Here is a 22,063-nt window from a genome sequence, read left to right on the forward strand (position 1 = left end):
TCGAACCTTTGGTTAAACAAATCGAATTAAACCAAGTAATTGATGATAGGCGAATCGATAGAGTTAAACCTGAAAGAGCCGCAACCCGTTCGTTGTTCACGATTAAGTGCATTTGTGGGTTGAACGTGTATCCATAGGGAAACTTCTTGATCGCGTAACCTAAGCTTGCGTCCAAGTGTTTGGTACCATTTATGTCGAAGCCAATGTCCACGAATGTCTCGTTTTCCGTGCTTTTATAGGTACCTGAAAGGAATGAAGTTAATCACGAACGCGAATGAGTCTACTCGTGGTTTTGCTAACGTACGGGCTCACCTTCAGCCACCAGAGAATTTCCAGCAGATTTTAATAAAACCGTTACGTTGTGAGTCTTCGTATCGAACGCTACCATTGCGCTTAACTCTCTATTAACCAACGATCCAGGTGTATCGAATGCGACTCTAAAAATATTTCTCTCCTAAAATCAGACAAACGAAAATACTGGATACTGATGTACGCTACGTCTCTCATAATTACAAAATCATCGTAAAATTGTTTATTCCTATGCAGATACGAAGTACGCGTAAATTTAGCGGTTTTTGTAAGACGAAAATAAAGGAGACGATACCATTGTCTTCTCCCATGTATACTTCAGCAAGTAGTTCTTGGCGGTCGGATCAGCTTTGATCAAAGAGATTTTGAAAAGCGTCGGTCCGTTCAAAACGAAGTAAGGCGCGTTCGGATCTTTCGTTGCGTTGGATAGCTGATAATTAACGCACATCTTTAAACCAATTAATCTATCGAGCGCGGCCCAAGTGCAGCTCGTGTTGCTAATCACATTTTTCGGGATTGGTATCAAAGCTCGATCGTTGCTGTTTTGGTCGGCGATTAAAATACCTAGTGGCTTTTCCACTAATTCGGCGCCGTTGCCTCTTGTTAAAAGGATGTCCGTGCCAACGGAAAATACCTCCATTTGTTTATTCGGCAGGCCCAAACTCAATTTCACCGACTGTACTCCTTTCACCTCCAGATGAATTTGAACTGCTCCGGAGGAGTACACGTTCGTTCGTAATTTAGTTCCAGCAGACTTGTAAAAGGCGTCTACGGTCATGCTACCGATCAAGTCGGCGCTCATGCTGTTCACACATACAGATATTAGTTTCATACGTTATAATATCATAATGCCGAAGAGAAAAAAGACAACAAGAGAAATAAAACAAGGAAGATGAGAACAGAGACGATGCATTTAATTATACCTAGGTGCAATATTACTGATGAGTTCGATCTCTTTCTTAGAAATCCTCTTGGTGTCCAATAACCCTGACATTTTGAAATTGCAAGCCGCAGAGCCAGCAAAATCCAAGCGTACAGGTAGCCCCGATGTCATCGGGGCCACATATGTGGAATCCAAGAACATTATCGCATTTTCGTAGCGAATCTCCTTTCCAGAAGCGATTTCATTAAGCTTCTGCCATGGATTAATACGCGTTAAGGCTTCTCTAATTTCACGATCGCTGTTATACATAGAATATCTCAAGTCGCTGCCGAAGATCTGCAAACGGAGGGAAAAATCATCGTTTCGTACAACGCGCAAATAGACGAATAACGAACATTGAAATAACATTCATAGGAATTCATCGCTATGCGTGATCATTAACTGGTCACGTTCTCTCTCTCACCTTATAACTAAAGCTGATTCTGGGTTCGTTGAAATTATTCTCGATAACATTCGGTAGCCTTTTCACGCGTTTCCAATAGTCTTCTTCTTGTTCCGGAGCTGCCCTGAAGTTTCTGAATAAATTTTTGAAGAATCCCGACACTTTCTCGTTACTATACGGTCCATTAGGACCGAAGAACTTCTCCGCATAATATTCGAAGCCTTCGAGCCTGGTGGTTATTTCAAAAATGTTCACAGATTCGCCGAACAGGTCGAAGGTCAAGTTGAACGTAGCGGTTCTAGGTATATACGATTTAGGAGAAAAAATTAAATTTCCTTGGTAATTTCCACCGAAATTATACTCCTCCGAGAAAAAGGATCCGTCGTAGTTTCGTGAGAATTTTCTTCTGTCTTTGTTGAACTTGTCGTCGAGGTCGCGATCCGTCAAAAGACTTTGAACTTCGATTCTGGTCGGCGAAGCGGAATTATAGAGATTGGTCAAGTGGCTCCAAACGAAGGCCCCGACTGTGAACGAAGTTTCGAAGAATTAAATCCGATTCTATTTCAGACGAAGATCATAGAAGAGAATTCAACGAGTACCTTGGTTAATGTCTTCCGATTTTAACGTGTGCTTGATTGTTTTAACGACGTTGTAATCGGGGCAACGCATCACTTGCAGATAAGACGCGATACGTAATTCCGTATCCAAGCTAAAGTTCCGGTAGTAGTTCAGAAAGTAGAGATCTCGCGTTTTCTCGCAAGACGGCATTCTACGATGAGCGTCGATACTCGCTACGCGAACCTCCGTTGATAAAAATCCTCCTACGTCATCTATGCATTCTTTCAACAGCTTTGATAGCTTCTCGGTTTCCAAGCCCATGTTTCCGATTGCTTTTAACGCCTCTAATGTCTGTAAAAGCAAGGAAGAATTAGGTAAAGTCAATCACTTCGCAGCATCTTTCGAATTTCCGCTCATAGATCAGTCGATCCAAAATGTTTGTTCCAGCTTAAAATTTTTGAACGAGCGAAACACTTGAGAACCAAATTGACAGTTTACAGATTCCAATGTATTTTAGTAATTTTTACAATGATTAAAGGGTCAAATAACTCACCAAAATACCTCGATATTTAACGTACCTCTTTGGTCGTAGAAAGCGAATGCGATCGAGGTGCACATCCCTTTTCGATCTTTTGCTCCAGGTATGAAAGGAATCGTGCCACCTGTTCGACATTGGTACAACTTATGTCGTGAGTGGAACAGAAGCCATAAATCGTCGTGGAGTAGCTCAAAATGAACTGAGTCTCTGGAATTTGTTGATGAAAATCGAGAAGGGGTGACAGAGCCCTGATCGTATCTCGATTCGGCCGAGGAACTAAAGCGAACGCGATGACCCACTTGTCGATCGTTGAATGATCGACGTATCGTTTTATTATCAGATCTTTCATTACGTTCAAGGCTGCGTTACTGCCAATGAATGGCAACGAGTCGACAATGTGTTTCCTGCGGAATTAATAAAAAATAAATTTGTGTCTTCCGAGGAATCTTGGATTATGTGACTTATTCCTCCAAATAGGATCGGTAACCAATCGAAGTGAAATTTGATATGGTGGAAAGATACGATAACAACAAACTAACGTTATAAATTTAAATTCACAGACATACAATTTTTGATTTAATTCAGCTTTGCTTTCACGTACAGGGAACGATGCCTCGCGTATAGGGATTTGCATCATTCGAACGCACGAATCGTCGAAACTGAGATTTCATATTTCAAGTTCACAGTTTCTCCCCATAATACGTAACAGATTTCATCTCGATCGGTATCTTTCGGAAGTACAATCTCGCATTCGATCTTTCCTTTTAAATTTAACGCTACTCACTTGCCAGTTTTGCAAATACCGTGGGCTCTGACGAATAATTGCGACAAGGATGAATAATCGAGAAGTCGCGCCGACTGAATGAACGCAGTGAATGTCTCGGGAAATCGTTGCTGCAACTCATCCGTACTCACTCCTAGTCTACACATTGTCTTCAGCAAATCTCTGGCACTCCTCAACTCGCCGTGAATGGTCCTCGGTGTTTTCGAGTAATCGTACAACAAATTGGTTCTTCTCGCGCGACTGTGTCTGTCCTTTTCATATTTTTCCTGTTCCTCTTCGTCTTCCTCTTGGTCGGACCCGTAATTGTCGCTTTGTTCGTACTCGTTGCCGTAACTATAATCGTCTTTCAATTCTTTGATCAATCGAAGGGTAGTCGTCGATTCGGTTCTTGCGCCTGTGCTGCCGCTCGACAGCGGCACCAGCACATGAAACTCGTTGCACACGATCTTCTCGTAGACGTTGTGATCAATCGTTAACTCGCAATCGCTTCGGGACTCGAGAAGAGGATGACGAGGACCGTGAGCGCCCGATCGCGGACTCTTGTAAGCGTTTGAACGAATAACGGAGAAATGTTTTGGCCCGTGCATGCAGTTTGACAGATTTTTCGTTTTCTTCACGACCAGACTGGTCTGTCTCGCCTCGTGGAATCGATAACTCGTCTCGCAGATGCCATTCACGTCTAACTCTTCCGCGCGATAATCCACGTCAAATCTGTGCATGCTGTTTTGCAGCGTAGACAACACGCCTCTCTTCAAGTTCAGGGCCCAGACTGGGTCGCGTTTGTCCGGACATAGCTCGTCTATACGACCATCGTCGTAGGCGAACTTCAACGCGAAACGTTCCAGGTTCTTCTTGAACTCCGAGCCGGCACGGTCAGGAAATTCTGGATTGTATTTCCGAGGATCGTGACTTAGGCTCGCGTTGTGAAATTTCAAGCTTCCCTCGCAAGGGTTGTTGAAGCGAATCACCAAATCCGCATCCAATCGTAAGGTGGACTCGTTCGCAAGGAAATCCGATGACGGCGGCATCGAAAACGACGTGGACGATACATTGCCCAGATTCGTGCTCACGTCTACCGAATATCTGTACCAGTATGACACGTTCTCTTCGTATTTGAATTTCTTCGCCGCTGTCACTGTAAACATCGATCGACATCAATTATCCGCCTCTTCCCTTTCGCCATACGGCTACAAGAGCTGTTAAATCGTATCAATTACCTTTGCATTTCGCTCGGCCACACAGCGTAGGATCTTTGACGAATTCTGTAACGAGAGTTTCATGATCAAATCAATCGACGCTCCGTTTCGTGATTCTTAGAAATACGTTCTATGCTTTTCACGCTACTGATAACGGTGGCCACCGATACCCGCGAATCGAGTACTCGACGTAAATTCTTGGAAGGAAACGTTAAACAATAAGCGGCACCGATAACCAGCCGACGAAAAAAGATTGACGCGAAACCGATAAACTGTCCTATAAATGAATTTCATTCTGTTCAAGTTTGATCTTACGTCGATCGAAAATCGTCGGTTGATCTTTCGATTGCTGAAAACTTGGATTTACCTGACTGCGCTGTACCGAGGACGAGACAGATCGCGACGAGAAGAAAAATAGTAGCGCGTCTCCGCGACCGTTCCTCGTTCCAAATCATATTTTGCTGGCTACGATAACAGGGCTGAATATCTGCTTATTTCATCTATACGCTCGCTCCTTCATCCCCTTGCGTTCCTCATGGATAGACTTCTTGCAGCTTTTAAATTGAATGAGATGACCCGCGGTTTAGCACTAGCACACCTCTGACCGGAACACGATCAGATACTCGAACCCTCCTGCAACATTTCGATCTCGTTACCTCTCTCCTTCTCTCTCTTTCTCTCTGCCTGCTTCCCTCCCTCCTCCTCCCTTTCTCCTTCCCTCTTTTTCTGACTGATCCATCGCCTTTTGAACTTTGCTTTGCACGCAAAACGATTTAAAGGATTCGATGGGCGAATAGAGAAATAACGGATTTAAGACACTAGAAAAGATAGAAAGAATATAATGCAGCTCGTACCGTGTCGAAGATATCCAAAGATCGCGTTGAAAGAAGAAGAAATCACTGATCGAGGGGAATGATCGCACTAAGAAGAGGATTGGGGTGCAAAACAGGCCGCGGTCGTACACGCTTGATGGGAAGCACGGGTACACGATAGATCGGTTAAGTAAGTGCTTCCTGCCCCGACTATGTTCGCTGACCGAATGGCCAACGACATCGAATCAACTACGACGCTGCTACTCTTTTCAGGGGGGAGAGGATCAGTATCAAAGGTCTTCTTGCTTTTCGTGCTTGTTGGAGGTTACAGGTCATAACTAGATAAGATAACAACAATAAAGATCATTCTCGACCACCTAAGATTTTTACATTAAATTGCAACAATATAGTTCATACTGTGATCACTGACCATACGTACCTATAGCATATTTTCTTTCTATTTCGTTCAGAAACGTTAACAAAGTATCGGCACATTTTTGTCTCTTATAATACGTTAACGATACTTCTCGTTACGATTACATCGTTGCTTTTCTCTTGTCGTTTTTCGAATTTTAATGTGCCCCTTGCTTCGAAATAGATTCGATTTGATGAACCGTTCCATTTTATAAAATTATCGATCAACGCATCGACGCCGCGCTGTTATCGTCGTTGAAGTCTAACTAAAGATTTAACAATGAAGAGCAAAGAAATCGTATTTGCCGATGTGAATGCTTATTTGGTATAGTTTTAAATATTACATATTTCCGCATATCATGGAAAGAAACGAAAATCGTTCAAGATCAATAGGACAAAGTCACAGAGGTCAGAAGTGCATAGTATGATAAATTCTCGTATAAACATGGAGAATTTTTACAACTTCCGCGTTCTTCTTTAAATTGGAGCAATATCGATATAACGTCAATTTATACAGAAAATGTCGCGAATAAAGAAACAGTAAGAAAAATGAACGAAAATAAATGAACAGTATCAATCAAACAGCATTTGTACATATGTATTTGATCTCACGCTATCCGTACGCGGAACATACCACAGTCAGTCTACCGATAAATTATCTTTTCAAATTCATTATTCACGTTTACCGATCCATTCATATTATAATAACCCCATCTTTTAAAAATATTTTGAAAAATGGGAAACAAATCGAATGGAAAAGCATGTTTGTTGACATTTTTCGCGAATCGCTTCGAATCCAAAAATTTAAATCAAAGGCACGGTGTAAACACGTTGTTTCGCGATATGTCGGTGCTGATTTCGAACCAATCGCACGTTAGTTGCCGAGTGTCTTCTGAACGGAACGTACGTAATCTTGTGCAAACTCTTTCTATCGCACGGAATCGTTTTTCGGTGATTGGAGGTTGGAAAATGCGACACGGTTGTAACGACGAATCACAGCGAGGTATTTTCTACGCAGTAAGATGAAAGCGGTGGTGTGTACTAAACGTTTGAAGAACGTCGCGTGGGGGATGTGAAAAGTGTTTTTTTCACAACCTGTGACTAACTGGCCCGTTTTTTTTTCTCGTCACGTTTCGTTGGATACGTCGGGCGCTCAGCTGTGGCACGGGTATGTGACGGCTGAAGATGTTTTGATAGTAAAGATTCGTACGTAAAATTTTCAACCGAGACACGAAGTGTCATCCGTTCGAAGGCCGAAACGGGCTTTGTTAAGTGTATCGGCGGAAAAACAAGCAATTTATGATGGGGACAAGTTTCGGAATATCCCACGTCGAAGTTATCGCGATCGTTTAATCACGACGTTGGGATTAACGAACCGAACCACGTTGCCCGAGAAACGCAAAGCTAGAGCTGACGTTACTTCAAAATGGGGAATTGTTTGAAACGCGCTGGAAGCGGCCACCAGGATAATACCACTTTGCTGAGTAACAATACTGATCCTCCTACGTTAACTAGCGGTTCTCTGCAAGAAGGCCTTGGACCTCCAATACCTAACAATGTAATTTCATTTCTTCCTATATCTCGACCAACCGTAATTCCACTATCCGAATGGTGTTTATCGTCGCATTAATCGTAACTACTGTGTTTCTACACCATTTCTTTGATTTCATTTGTATATTTTTAACGATGAAAATATTTTTTGTAGAAATGCTATCAAGATATACGAACGATTATAATAATGATCTATTTTTGTCAAATAAGACGATATGCAGCTGAATTTTCGTTTCTCAAGAAGTTAATAAGATATATCAATGCTAAAAAAATTTGCTTAGTATACTCTAATAAAACTTACTAATGCTTGATTCTGTAGGAGGCAGTTACCTTTTCCTATGCACCAGTTTTCACAAGGGAACTTCATCTTCAACAAATTGGCATCGGTGTTAATCTAGGAACAGGTAGCGAAGAAGAACAACAAGTTAGAATAGCAAAGCGCATTGGACTTATCCAACACTTGCCTATGAGGGAATATGACGGAACTAAAAAAGGAGAATGCGTGATATGTATGATGGAGCTTCAAGTGGGAGAGGAAGTGCGTTATTTACCCTGTATGCACACTTATCATGCTGTATGTATCGACGACTGGTTGCTACGTTCCTTGACTTGTCCATCGTGCATGGAACCAGTAGATGCAGCACTGATTAGTTCGTACCATCCAACTACTTAACACCATGAAGATGGGAAATGGAATAAATAGCTAATCGGTAATCAAACAATATTATTGCTGAACAGAAAAATTGAAAGAAGAACCATTAATTTTATTACCACGTATAATGGCTTCTAATTAGCAAAGGGACCTTTTCTTGTTAATGGTCGATCATATTTGCCATTGTATCCACCATACCTGCTCATATGCTAAGTAATAATAATACTTGTATTATAAAAAGTTTCAAATGTCTTCTACATAGGTCATTCCCTCTTACAGGGTAATGTTCTACACACGGATAAGAAGTAAAGTGTATTTACGATCAGAAAGCAATCGCCATAGTTGTTAATTTTCTGCTAAATCTAAAGAGTAGCTTTTCTTTCATATGGCTGCAAAAGATACACTATCTAATGCTCGAATTTACGAAGCAACCGAAGATGTGAGATCTTGTTAAAAATACTTTCAGTTGAAGGAAGGGTAGCATCTACTTGACTTTGGTGATTTTGTCGAGTAGTTATAGCCAATTGTATGCATTGTGAATATCATAAGTAATATTATGTATCACAAAAAATATCGCACTATGTATATTTTCAACCATATTTACGATGGTTTCATGTTTCCAAATACTAAAAACCTATTTTCGGAATATATCTTGTGGCATATAAAGTTAATCTTATTGTTTTTAAATATAATGCCTCTTATTTCAATGTGACCTGGCCTTAGATTATGAATAATCTTTCTTCTGAAAATAGTACATATTGTAATCGAAGAAATTCTAAAGAAAAGGTATTGGTATTGCGTGTCTCTTATTTATATTCCGAATTACTTCACACAAGGAAACAGGCTGGTTGGATTTTATATTTATATTAGTATCTATCGAGTATCATTTATATGTCCTTTTTATATACACATAGTTACACTGCATTCAAATTATTTAAAAGTTTAGATTTATTAATTCTAATGGCCTTATCGGCAAAATTTTTATACGACCGTAACGACCATTATACGTATTGTTACGTTGGTGCTTTCGTCATAAGCAGTAGCAACGCAATTATCAAAGTCTCGTTTAATGCAGTAATTAAACACGTCTTACTTGGATATTTTTCCGTTGCGTTTTCTTACTAGTAGTAACAATAATCGTGTATCGCAGTAGGTATCTACGTATAAGAAACTCATCCTTTATTTTTATAAAAGTATTCATACAGAATATACAATTTGGGAGATTTTGTTGAATAGCATTATAAAATTCAAAATACAATTTCGATTTCAAATGGAGAAACGTAGTTCGTATAACAATTTAAACTCAATCTATTCCAGTTCGATATAATCGTAACTTAAACAAAAGGCTGCACGATTTAACTTAGATTTCTACGTGGACTTAAAGCCCATAAATAAAATTTTCGTAAGAATAAAAAAAAACTGCAACAGTTATGATGGTTTTCCAACCCATAACGTTAATAGAAATTGGACGAATCGGTCGATTTCATACATAGAATATAAATGTATATATTCTTTTAAGAGTACATATACGTACATATAGTATATATACATACGTTTCCTACTTGGACGAAAATATTTTAATGTTTTATGGAAGCTTCATGTGTAATGTTAATAATTTGTTTGGAAGAAAAGTAAGCGATGCTGTGAAATAGTGATTTACTGACAAGATATAAATATTCAGATAGAAATTGAATAATAATAATAATATAAATATTTAGTAACAGCTGACGATTTTTTCAACAATACCTATCCTACTCATAATAATAATAATAACTCGGGTAATAACTCAGAAATTCATCCTACGAGAATTTTCATATTAGTTAAAATGTAGCAGACATGTTTATGCTGAAAATAAATAAATTCTTACGTTTCATATATCTTACTATTAAATATTTAAATAGTTTCTAAAAATTTCTTTTGGTGGCGCTAGAAGTGCTAAATACATTCTTTCATCAAATGAAAGAGCATAGACTGTCAACAATTCATTTTCATAACATTTGTGGTACCGTTACATACATACAGTAAGAGCTCCATTAATGAAAAACGTAAAAGTAAATTTTCATTCCCACTTCTTGATACATACTCATAAATCTGCATCTGTATGTATATATGTACATATATGCTGTCCGATGCTATTAAACATAGAATATGTTACTAGCTAGGAACTAAAATTCTAGTGATATAAAGGTTGGAACGTTGCAAAGAAGTAGATGGATACACGAAGGAGAAAGAGAGAGAGAATAGCATCGCGCAATCAGTGAGGGAGTCTCGCATCGGTCCGTGGGCGTCATCATGGTGTGTGGGTTGAAGCGTTTTTGAGAGACAAGTTTGTTTTTAATCGATAGGACATAGGCGTTTTTATTATTACGGTGATGGTTCTACGGGAAATGCCATTGTTATTCCGCAAACCGCTATGGAGAAAATCATTGACGCGCGATATACAATTACAAAATAAATTTTAAACGGAACGATACAACGGTGCATACGATGTCGAATTCGGAACAAGTTTTTCTTCAACATCGACTTGTGTGGAGATACAAATGGATGGTTGTTACATTGTCGGTGTTACTCATAACTCCATCGAACTTTACAAAAGCCGACAGGATATCGTACGATAGTACTAAGGGTAATCAGTGTCCCGTTGAGTGTTCGTGCCTTGGGAATGTAGTAGACTGCAGTAGCTTACAATTGATCGGAGCACCCAGCGGGCTACCACCATGGACAGAGATTTTGTAAGTAAATAATCGCTCGTTATTCTATCAAGAGGAACGTGCATCATCATGACGCCACGCCGTCTTGTCTTTCACGGATTGTTTCACTTGATCCGTTTCCGAAAATTCACCGCGATGCTATGTTCCACCTCTTCGTCTTAACGCTGATTGTCATTTAGAAATCATACAAGTTTAGTTTTCTTAATTTCATTTTGTTCCAATCGTTATAACGTCACGTTATAACAATTATCGTCAAAATTTAAACGGGAAACTACATATACCCAGTGTAACATGATCTAACCAGATAAGATAGCGTACCATGAATTTCTAACAAAAACGTTAATGTACACAATAATAGCATTGGCTTCATTAACTAAACGAAAATAAATACTCTTCATGACATCTTGTTAATTTGTTGTTTTTTCAAATATTTTTATTAATTTTATCGTATTTTTATATATCATATTCTTTATATTCTTATTATGAACTTACGTGTAACATAAATAAATCTAAAAATATAATATATAGCATAGTAATATATAGTATAGATATAGTATATGATTCCATTCTTTAATAAGATTCTGTTCAGAGTAGTTCATTGAGTAAGGTAAGATAGGCTAACAATAATAAGAAGTGACTAATTTTTTATGTAAATAGTTATTTTAGTTTAATATTTGTTAAATAATTATTTTACACTAGAGTATTGTAATATTTTCCAAAATAGTCTTTATTCTTCGAATTATAAATAAATCAAAATAGTACAGACAAGACACGCGTGTAATTGTATTCCAAACATGGGAAGATTTTGCATTGAAAGCAGGTTTTTGTTCCCAAATATGCTGGCAAGGATTTTTAACTATATATAGCAGTATGTACTGACATAAATCGTTTGAGACTATATGGTGTTTAGAGTCAAGGAGATCAAGATCGAAGTGGAAAAATCCTTATCTTAAATTGTCTTAAGACCACTTATATTATCTGCTACGTATAATTGTATTTATAGATATTATGCTTGACATTATGAAGAACAAAAGATAATACATACGTACATACACACACATATATATATATATTAAGTATAAAATATTTTCTATTAGAAGTAAAATAAAAAAAAGTGAAGAAAGAAACTAAAATCAAGATTATCGTTTTCCTTTGTAGAGAGTTAAGGGAGAACAACATAGCTAACTTGGAGCCCGATGTATTGTTACATTTAACTAAATTAAAGGAATTGTGAGTATCTTTTATAAGTACCTTTAATTTAAAATATTATTTCAATCACAAATATATTTTGAAACAAGAGTGTTTTATTAATTGTAACTGATATTTTGTTTGATAATTATTTTAGAGACCTTAGCGCCAACAAATTTGGAGACAATTTTACAATCGTTCTACCAGAAGATACACATTTGCAAGGGCTTAAAATAAATAAAAATCAATTAACAGAGGTACCAGATATGTTTTTTGTTAAAAACATAACACACCTTGCATTGTGAGTATATCAATTCGATCCTATTGTACAGTGTATACATAAAATTATTATTTTTAACACAGAAGAAAATAATATTCTGTTTTTGTAGAGCCCATAATTCTATCACTGATATAAATGGAAGTGCATTACTTACTCTGCAGCTACTTCAAAATTTGGATATGAGTGGAAATAAAATAAGTGTTATTCGGAATGGATCCTTTCTTGTTCCTAATTGCCTTACACATTTGTATGTATTGGTTACTATTTATTTGTGTAACTTATGATACGTTGTTGTTTCATAACGATAATCACGAAAACATTCGTATTTTCTAATTTCTTACAGAAATTTGAACATGAATCAAATAAGGATAATTGAAAACGGAAGTTTAGATAATCTAACTTCGTTGGAAGAATTACGTTTGAATAAAAATCACTTGACGCAGCTGAAAGATCTCTTTACGAATTTGAAAAAATTGCGTATATTGTAAGAAATTGTTTCGTATGATCTTTTATCGTTTATTATTACTTGTGTTTACGATGATGATAAAAATACGATATTCCTTTTGTAGAGAAATAAATAAAAATGAATTGCAAACGATCCAAGGACTTAGTCTTACAGGTTTAAAAAATTTGAAAGAATTACGTTTGAAGAGAAACAAGATTGAAACGTTACATGATGGTGCGTTCTGGCCACTCGAAAATTTGACGATCCTGCAACTTGACTTTAACATGTTAACCGTGGTGAGAAAAGGAGGCCTTTTCGGATTAGAGCATTTACAAAAGTTAACGTTGTCGCACAATCGAATAAGCACCATTGAAATACAAGCATGGGATAGATGCAAAGAAATTGTAGAGTTGTTAGTAATATTTTCATCCCGTAATACATATAACATACAATAAGACATTCTGGAATTTGTAATGTTAATTAACACACAGTGTATTCGATCATAATCGAGAATTTGATTGCAGGGATCTATCGCATAATGAAATGAAGAGCATTGAACGAGATACTTTTGAATTTTTGGAAAAATTAGAAAAGCTCAAACTGGATCACAATCAAATTACCTATATTTCGGATGGCGCATTTGCTTCAACTCCTAATTTGCAGATATTGTACGTATAGTGTAGTATAACATAATACACTGTAATGATATGAAACCTTGTGATACTTTCAATAACTATCATTTTATTAAAGGGAACTAAACTTCAATAAAATTTCGTACATGGTGGAAGATATCAACGGTGCCTTTGATCCACTTGGACAACTATGGAAACTAGGATTGGCGCACAATAGGATAAAGTCGGTAAACAAAAATGCATTTACCGGACTAAGTAGCGTAACTGAACTGGATTTAAGCGGAAACAATGTAACGAGCATTCAGGAAAATGCATTCGTTTCAATGACTAGCCTAACGAAATTGAGAATGAATACAAGTAAGTACGAATGTGAAACGTGTTCTTTTGTGATACGATTTAAATCGAAACGAGGTACTCAAAGTATTCGCACGCAATTATCATGTTTTCTTTACGTGCACAGGAGCTTTAGTTTGTGACTGTGGCCTGCAATGGCTAAGTATGTGGTTACGTGAGCATAGTTACAGTGACGCGGAAGTTTATTGCGGGTTTCCACATTGGCTACAAGGAATGTCGTTGACTCAGCTTCATCATAAGAATTTTACATGCGGTTAGTATATTATACTCCAAGTTAGAATTCATACGTAACTTTACCATAAACTAGTAATTATTAACGAGATTTTGTGTGATATTTAGATGAATATCCAAAGCCGAGGATTATTGAGGAACCTAAAAGTCAAATGGGCATTAAAGGAGATAACGTGACGCTAGTTTGCCGAGCAACGAGTACTGCCAGTGCGCCACTACATTTTACCTGGAAGCATGATAACGTTGAAATGGATGATATTAATCTGCAAATAAATACTGATTCTGTGGAAAACGGTGTAACAGAGGCATCTTCCATTTTACATTTTACTAATGTTACACACGCGAATGCTGGGAAATATCAGTGTATGGTAACCAACACATACGGAACGACATATTCCACAAAAGCAAAAATAAGCATTTTAAGTAAGTTTTCATTTTAAATAAGTTAAGTAAGTTCTTAATATGAAACTGTTAAATGTAAGTATAAAATGTTTTATCCTCGTTGTAGTTTATCCATCTTTTTCGAAAATTCCGCACGATATACGTGTAATCGCTGGAAGCACTGCTCGACTCGAGTGTTCCGCGGATGGGCATCCATCGCCGCAAATAGCGTGGCAAAAAGATGGTGGTAACGACTTTCCAGCGGCAAGAGAGAGAAGAATGCACATGATGCCTACTGACGATGTACTATTCATCGTCGACGTGAAAACAGCGGATAGTGGCATTTACTCGTGCACTGCTCAAAATCTTGCTGGTTTAATCGTCGCGAATGCTACTCTTACGATACTGGGTAAGTGTCTTGTGCTCTTACACAGTACAGTTACAATTACTCAATGTAGGCGAAATTCAATCAGATTTATGATATCTAACTTTTTCTTCCGAAAGAAACGCCATCATTCGTAAAACCAATGGAAAACAAGGAAGTGACAATGGGTAGTTCGATCGTATTAGAGTGCATGGCAAGCGGTATGCCCAGACCAAAATTATCATGGCGTAAGAATGGAAATCCTCTGCAGGCGACCGAGCGACATTTCTTTACAGCTGAAGACCAACTACTGATAATCGTCGACACTAAAATTAGCGACGCTGGCAGTTATGAATGTGAAATGAGCAATTCGTTGGGTAGTGTCGTTGGTGCATCTCACCTTACAGTGAAACCAGGTAAGAGATCTTCAGTGAATTAGATCTTTCTTTCAAATTTGGAATAAAATCTAATAAAAAAATATTGTACGTGTTGCAGCTCCGATATCAACTCCTAGTCCTATATCGGTAAACGAGGATGATATACTAGGTTTGATAATAATCACCGTTGTATGTTGCGCTGTTGGTACATCGATAGTATGGGTTGTTATAATCTATCAAACTAGAAGACGGTTGAATGCTGTTACTCAGACTAGAAATTCACAACCGTCGTCAGCTATAGCAGCCACGGTAGCGGACACGCAAACGCATATATATTTGGAAACGAGTTCTCAGCATAGTAAAGACAGCGGTACAGGAGACAGTACCAACCCTAGTAGCGATCAGTTACAATTATGTTTACCCGGTACGTACAAATATTTTCGTCAATCGTTCCGTTTCACCTTTCATTTTATTCTCGTCTTCTGTTCCTTTTTATCTTGAAATTTGGCTATTTCTATTTGTAGAGGAGATCGTTACATGTTCAGTGAACAACGAGGAAGAAACAAGTGCAGTGGTGAATGTAGGAGCACCGTTGTTACGATACACGAATCATGAACGACAGGTTCTGGAGAACAAAGACTGCGTCGTTTAAAAAACAGAAATTTCAAATATGTTTTCATCATGATCGGTTCGTCGCAGTCCGTGCATAAACGTGCATTCTTCTTTACCATGTGCAAAAGAACGATTGAAAAATCGCAAGCGATCGAACGTTGTTTCAACCGTTTGATAACAAACTATTTGCTACAGCACATGTGCAATTTGTCAATCCTCGTGTGTCATGAACAATTAATGTCGTGGTGTACGATAGGGGTACAAGCGACAAGGATCCCGATCATTGTCGTATTTATTATAAAAACGTTTGTCAAAAGAGCGATACGTAAACTGGAAAGTACTAATGACGTAAGATTTGTAAATATTTAAGAATAAGGACTTATCGTAATTAGTGTGTAACTGAGTGCCGTCGAGGAAAGGGTAAAATAATAAGAGTATGTTGACACTGGGAATTACCGTAACCCGCAAAAGCCACTTATATCATAAACCAGTCTTTTGTGATAGATATTTATTTTTAGGATTACTTAATTACTATTAGATAATGTTTGTATTTATAGTGCCCCATGACGTCAGTTTATCTTAAACGGAAAAGAAGAAAAAGAAAAAAATGCAGATGAAACGAGAAAGAGAAACGTACATACGTACACAAGTCCACGCACACGTATTTTACATATACAACAAACGCGTTAATTGTGTATACATATATATACGTACGAGCGAACGGGTATGCGTGTACAATTGTTAAGCACCAAAGTGCTGATATGTAGACACTTCATGATTTGTCTTCCTCTTTATTTTTTATTCATAGCTAATGGTTACGTCGCACCTAGATAAACACTTTGATACAATTTAATCTGATAACGATTGCTCATCACCGATAGATATCAATACCAGTTTTTCAAGTATCTGCCTGTGTATTATCATCGCTTAAAGTCAACGATTTTCCTTTAGTATTTAATTTACTAAAATTTATAGCGTCTATACGTGCAAATAATACTATATTTATTATAATAATTTCATGAAAATTCGCAAACGTTGTCACGATTGCGTTTTATCGTCGTTTTGATCGAGGAGAAATTAACAGGAGAAAACACTTTCTTCCTTCGTTTTTCTTCTATCAATAATTTGTTTCTTGTGTATTCGTGCGTTTTAATAGAAAATCTAAACTTAAGATAAGTAGAATTGTAATTAGTTGAGGCGATCATGCGACAAGACGACGGTAGCTGTGTAGAAAAACTCCAGTGGATATTATCGTTTTTGTGAATTTGAAGTTCATTTGTGATATTACCGTGCTGCGCATATGCGATTTAAAATGACCGTGAACATACATGGTATAAGATATCAAATAGGAAAACGCGAATCTTTGGTAAAAGCCGACGCTTGCAAAAATTATAATTGTGATACTTCATCGTTTCGCCATCGTGTCGCGGTTAAAAATACATCCTTCATAATCATCTATATTTTTTTAAATCATATAATTCGAGAAAACGAAAGAAAAAATATTGTCATTCTTGGTTGAGGCGATACAACGCATTCTATCGCGCAGTAACGCATCACGAGCGATAAATGGTTGTTCGGTCTACGATCAAGTTCGTTCATTAGTTCTTTCCCTTTTCGTCATCAATGACTTGCAGCATGCGTCGTTTTTCATTCTACGGAAGATTTTTATGAAATATACAGTTATTTTGTTCTGCGAAAGAGAAGAGGATGAAAATTCAATGTATCGTCGCCAGTGGATTCAGGAATGAGTCGCGAACGATTGCGAATTAAGATTGCGTCCAGCAGGCCAGCAGATCCAGTGGGATCGTGCAAACTTACCACTGACAAGTATTAAACCGTATTTTGCCAATAAACAAGAGAATCTGTCGCGAAAACGTTGATTGACTCGTGCCTGTGTGTGATACACCGAATAAGGTGTCCTCGTTTAATTCAGTATTTTTCCTTGTTGTTACGTGGTATATTATAAACAAATACAAGTAATCTATCAGAATAATGTTATATAGCTATAGTCAGTCAGCAAACAAACTCCCTCATCTTTCCTCTTTATTAACATTTCGTTTCTTTTCTTTTCTCTTGAGCTTTATTTACCAAACGAGCATACTTTGTTAAAATATACAATTGCCGATACATGTACATGTACATTCATAGGAGAAAGAAAGAAAAAAGCAGACGGATTCGACAATCTTCTTAGAAACATTGAAACGATACGCCAGCGTATCATAACCATTTGCTTTTTCTCCCTTTCTTTCTTTCCTTTCCTCCTTCCCTACTTTCTTTCTATATTCTCTTTTCCTTTTTCTTTTCTGCTATCAATGAACGTATCTGTGCGGGTGTACATATTTTGCGCGGTTACAGCCATCTCTCGATTTCGAATATTCCTGTTTACACTACATCGGTGATCATGAAAACACGCATCACACACATATACAAGTATTCCCATGAGATATTAGTTCTCTAAGGGTTAAAAAATACTAGATTCGCATTCAAATGAATTCAGAATTGATCTTTTATCATCAATCTGATGGCGCTGATGTCAGTCATGAACAATCGAACGATCGATAGGAACGAAACCCCTTCGATGATTTTGTTACGCATTCGCGATTAGAATCGTTCGAAGAAAATAAAAGGACGCGATGTCCGATTCGTTTAAGAATTAAGATCTTAAGAGAAAACATGATAAGTACCTTTTTCTTGATTTTTCGATGCTAATATCGTATTAGAACCGGAATATTTTAATATAAAATAATTAGAACTGGAAAGAATCTGTCAGATATGGATAGCCAGAAGTATGATTGTTAAGATAAAGAAAATTTTAATATGTCCAATACTTTAATGACTTCAAGCAGTGTTTCTCAAACTACGAATAAAATGGAAAAATATATGTTTGGATTAAATATTAAATAAAAGAACAATTTTGATAACACAAGATTAATTAATAGCGTAGTGAATTTTAAAACTACAGCATGATAGAAAAGAGATGGGAAATACGTCTTATCGTGTTTTTCCTCTGTACACAGTTTTCAAATGCGAACGAAAGAAACAAGAAGTTTGGAGCGGGGAAAAGAGAATTAAGATGTAAGAAACGTAATACATATATAACGGCGCGTGGGTAGTTACTTATTTCCAAGTATCACAATGATCAAAGTATCGCACATATACACAGTGCGTGTCAAAATTGTCGTTCGATTCGTTGTCGCAAGAACTGATCGTTGTTGATACCCAGGTTGCGAATATTTATGCATTTATGGAAAATAAAAGAGAAAAATATGTAAAATATTCAGAGTAAAGCACAGTTTATAGCATTTAATAATTGAAAGAAATCTATATTTATATTTCAGTATGATAAATATTTGTGTAAACATTCGCAATCTGTTGATAACGTTCATTTCATGCGATGGTAAAGTAGAATCGTGCTTTTTTGCGACGTAATTAAACAATAAAAGAAAACGCGTAGGTTATGACGCTTTAAAGGACGAACAATATATAAATAAATAAGAAGAAAATAGTTTAGTTAAGTAAAATACATCGTGTGGTTCCTTTTAAATTGGGAACAGTAACATCTTTGATGGTAAAAAGCCACGACATCTCTTGCGAAAAATCTCTTGAAGTTTGTTGTCGTTAATGGAAGGAATTTACTAACAAATTAGACTGTTCGGGAAATTCGTAATATGAGTTAAGAAAGATCTAAATTAAAAATTTGTCGTCTTTTTCATCAATGAACTTCGCATAGCTTTTACAAGCTTCTACTAAAGTATTTTTGATTTCATGTTTAACTTTCGACTAAATTTTCTAAAGATCACAATAAATAGTAACGAGACCGATAAAGACGAACATTTTAGATACGATTCAAAATTTGATTGTATAACGTTTAACATTGTCCCACTGAAAAAGAGAAACATATTTTATTAATAAATTTTGGATAATTCTTACTAATTTTCTTTAATATCCAACCAAGAACAGTATAGTTGTTCGAACATTTCATTATTTGATAGACGGAATTATTATTTGTAATAAAGATGCTACGAACTTTTGGAACAATCCAATAAATTCTTACCGGTTCCGTTTTATCTGCAAATCGCAAATATAGTTTCTTAATATCCTGCTTGTTAAACATGATGCGCATCCTGACTCGGCGCATCCTGAACGAACCAGGCGATTCGTCTCCGTCGTTAAACGGTAACGCGAAAATAACAGATTTATTTCACCGCAAAATATGTACAGGTTTCGAGCGAATTTTTCGTCGGTAAGACGGCGCGCGATGGTTTTCAGAATAGGCATGCGCGTGCGCGAAACAGTCGCAGCTAACGATCGAGTCCATCCGACCGCGTCGTCATGCTTCGTGATGCGGTAAATTTCCTCATAGGATCAACCGCGATCATTCTTCATCGGCTCTCGGCCGATTTTTCGTTCACTCGCAAACACAAAATTCTCTATCTATCTACCTAACTATCTATCTATCTATATATATATATATATAATATTCGCGTCGCTCATAATAAAACTAACAGTGTCAAAAATCATTAAGACGCGGTGCTCATTGGTCGATGCTCGTCTGCCGGCGATCGATCGCGATTATCGGAAGATCCAGGATATCGCGGTAACGTTCTTCAGTCTCGAACCAGTCGATCTTCGATTCGTCGGTTGACGCGCTTCGACGACGGTTCGTCAATAACTCGTTCCGTGGCCGTGCTAAATTTTGTTCGCTCGAGCTTTTTGATACGTAAAACTGTCTATAAACAACGATTGTAGTCGAAGTAACGGTTCAAATTGTCTTATGCGTTTGGCCAATTACGTTCCGCGTATCGACGTTCCAAATCGTCGAACAACGAGAATACGCATTACTATTTACAAGAAAAGTTGGGCGAGCATAGAGTTCGGATTAGAAACGACGTCTCTTGTTTCGATTCGGTCGTCACAAACGTCGAGGATAGCTCGATGCATCTTTTACAATTAGACGGATGCAAAGCACGAAGACCGGTTCTTGCGAAATCTCGTCGTCGGTAATTGATCGTTCATCCCGTCACCGTTTCCGGATAGCGATGCGCACCTTGCGGTAACTTTGCGCGACTCGTTTATACAAGTCGATAATAACGTTCAAGCGAGTTATCCCGGATGGTAAATAGCAATGAGAACGCGACTTTCACTAAACGTACAAGCTGCTCTTTATACAAAAATATCCTCAAAGATACGACATTTTTATCTACAGAATCGATTATCTAAACTCACCTATAAACAATGAACGTGGAAGTATGTGCCATGAAGCTTGGTCGCAAAGTTGCACATTCTTCGTCCGAGCTTCAACGCACGCACGTTGTCGCTCGTTTCGATCCTTGCACCGCACAGCTCTTCACACCATCGTCCGTGTTCAATTTCGCGAGTTCCGCTCGTCGCCAGTGTGTTTCGAAATTATAAGGTAATTCGAGAAGGATAAGCGCGTGATTGCAACAAAGATAGCTGTCGTGTAATTAGGCCGAGCGCGTAGTGGAAGGGAAGGGTTAAAGTGGGGGAGACCACGACGCGAGCGGATACCCGTCGAAGTCGCGGCGAAGCTTGGCGAGCGAAACGCACGGTTTCCAGCGGTTTTTAGTGCCGCGCTGTGTCGCGTTCCAAATCGTTCCGCACTGCCGTCTCTTCTCGAACGTTTTCCTTCGGAGAAGTCGAATTTTCGCGCTTTAGTCTATCAGCGACAGAGTTGCCCTACAAAGAGTCGTTAACGTGTCACCGTGCTACCGTATCACCTTCCCCGCGAATGTAGCGCGCGCGATCCACTTACCGAACTGAAAACCGAGAAAGAGAAAAAGAACTTGAGACGGACGCGATCACGCACGTCCAACGTGCGAACTTTTCTTACGAATATCCGAACGTAAGAACGTTCGAGTCGGAAGATTCACCGCGATGGATGCGTGCGCAAATCAACGGCGATGATGTTCGCGTAGTCGAATCGTGCGAGGACGATCTGAAACCGCACACGAATTGTTACCAAGCTTTCTAGCCTTTGGCGAGAAAATCGAAAGCGACGATCTTCGCTGGTTGGTTCACGGTCGATCTTGATCGCGATCAGTCAATAATCGACGGTTTCTGGTTTCTAATTGGTGTCCTTTTTGCGTCTGCGCTCCTTTTATCCTATCCCCGGTCTTCTTGTGCTCTTGTTGCGTTTTAAGAGTCTCTTTAAACGAATCGGCTTTCTAAAAGAGCAACGGTCGTCAATCATTGTTCATGTCCTTCAATTCAGTGTAGGCGATCCTCTTTCGATAAACGTTTCCGGACGGTGAGATCACTTTTCTCTTGTTTGGCATCGTCGACGGTCCAGGAACATAGTATTGCCGCCTTTTGTAAACCACCATTCTGT

At 38.0% G+C, this 22,063-nt stretch overlaps 4 protein-coding genes across 16 annotated transcripts in view; 2 read left to right on the plus strand and 2 right to left on the minus strand.

Annotated features, from left to right (window-relative positions):
• The window catches only part of LOC122577834, an 18,993-nt gene extending 12,271 nt beyond the window's left edge, over nt 1-6,722 (minus strand). The window contains exons 1-12 of one of the 2 annotated variants that reach the window (XM_043749501.1): nt 5,962-6,722; nt 5,565-5,860; nt 5,078-5,343; nt 4,732-4,776; nt 3,515-4,649; nt 2,771-3,134; nt 2,234-2,543; nt 1,656-2,158; nt 1,233-1,528; nt 605-1,112; nt 313-454; nt 70-243 (exon numbers count right to left, since the gene is read on the minus strand). In XM_043749501.1, coding sequence (XP_043605436.1) covers nt 70-243; nt 313-454; nt 605-1,112; nt 1,233-1,528; nt 1,656-2,158; nt 2,234-2,543; nt 2,771-3,134; nt 3,515-4,649; nt 4,732-4,776; nt 5,078-5,165 — 3,565 coding nt within the window. In that variant the 5' untranslated portion in view covers nt 5,166-5,343; nt 5,565-5,860; nt 5,962-6,722. The remainder of the gene's footprint in view (nt 1-69; nt 244-312; nt 455-604; nt 1,113-1,232; nt 1,529-1,655; nt 2,159-2,233; nt 2,544-2,770; nt 3,135-3,514; nt 4,650-4,731; nt 4,777-5,077; nt 5,344-5,564; nt 5,861-5,961) is intronic. The other variant, XM_043749502.1, reaches the window with a different exon arrangement.
• A 265-nt stretch (nt 6,723-6,987) lies between these two features.
• LOC122577846 (RING finger protein 11) lies at nt 6,988-9,862 on the plus strand. Its single transcript, XM_043749542.1, has 2 exons — nt 6,988-7,494; nt 7,807-9,862. Exons 1-2 carry the CDS (start codon nt 7,363-7,365, stop codon nt 8,158-8,160), a joined length of 486 nt encoding a protein of 161 aa, XP_043605477.1. The 5' UTR covers nt 6,988-7,362; the 3' UTR covers nt 8,161-9,862.
• A 136-nt stretch (nt 9,863-9,998) lies between these two features.
• Nucleotides 9,999-17,704, plus strand: LOC122577837 (leucine-rich repeats and immunoglobulin-like domains protein 3). The gene is made up of 14 exons (XM_043749513.1): nt 9,999-10,871; nt 12,009-12,080; nt 12,196-12,339; nt 12,428-12,565; nt 12,662-12,802; nt 12,888-13,175; nt 13,288-13,431; nt 13,514-13,752; nt 13,856-14,002; nt 14,089-14,403; nt 14,489-14,770; nt 14,866-15,141; nt 15,221-15,526; nt 15,627-17,704. Exons 1-14 carry the CDS (start codon nt 10,627-10,629, stop codon nt 15,752-15,754), a joined length of 2,865 nt encoding a protein of 954 aa, XP_043605448.1. The 5' UTR covers nt 9,999-10,626; the 3' UTR covers nt 15,755-17,704.
• A 62-nt stretch (nt 17,705-17,766) lies between these two features.
• LOC122577840 (trehalase-like) overlaps nt 17,767-22,063 on the minus strand; it is a 39,849-nt gene continuing 35,552 nt past the window's right edge. For 10 of the 12 annotated variants that reach the window (XM_043749525.1, XM_043749523.1, XM_043749524.1 and 7 more), the window contains one exon: nt 17,767-22,059. In XM_043749525.1, the coding sequence (XP_043605460.1) occupies nt 21,918-22,059 (142 nt within the window). In that variant the 3' untranslated portion in view covers nt 17,767-21,917. The remainder of the gene's footprint in view (nt 22,060-22,063) is intronic. The other 2 variants (XR_006320425.1, XR_006320424.1) reach the window with 2 other exon arrangements.

This window comes from Bombus pyrosoma, linkage group LG2 (assembly GCF_014825855.1).
Source record: "Bombus pyrosoma isolate SC7728 linkage group LG2, ASM1482585v1, whole genome shotgun sequence".
Lineage (NCBI taxonomy): Eukaryota > Metazoa > Arthropoda > Insecta > Hymenoptera > Apidae > Bombus > Bombus pyrosoma.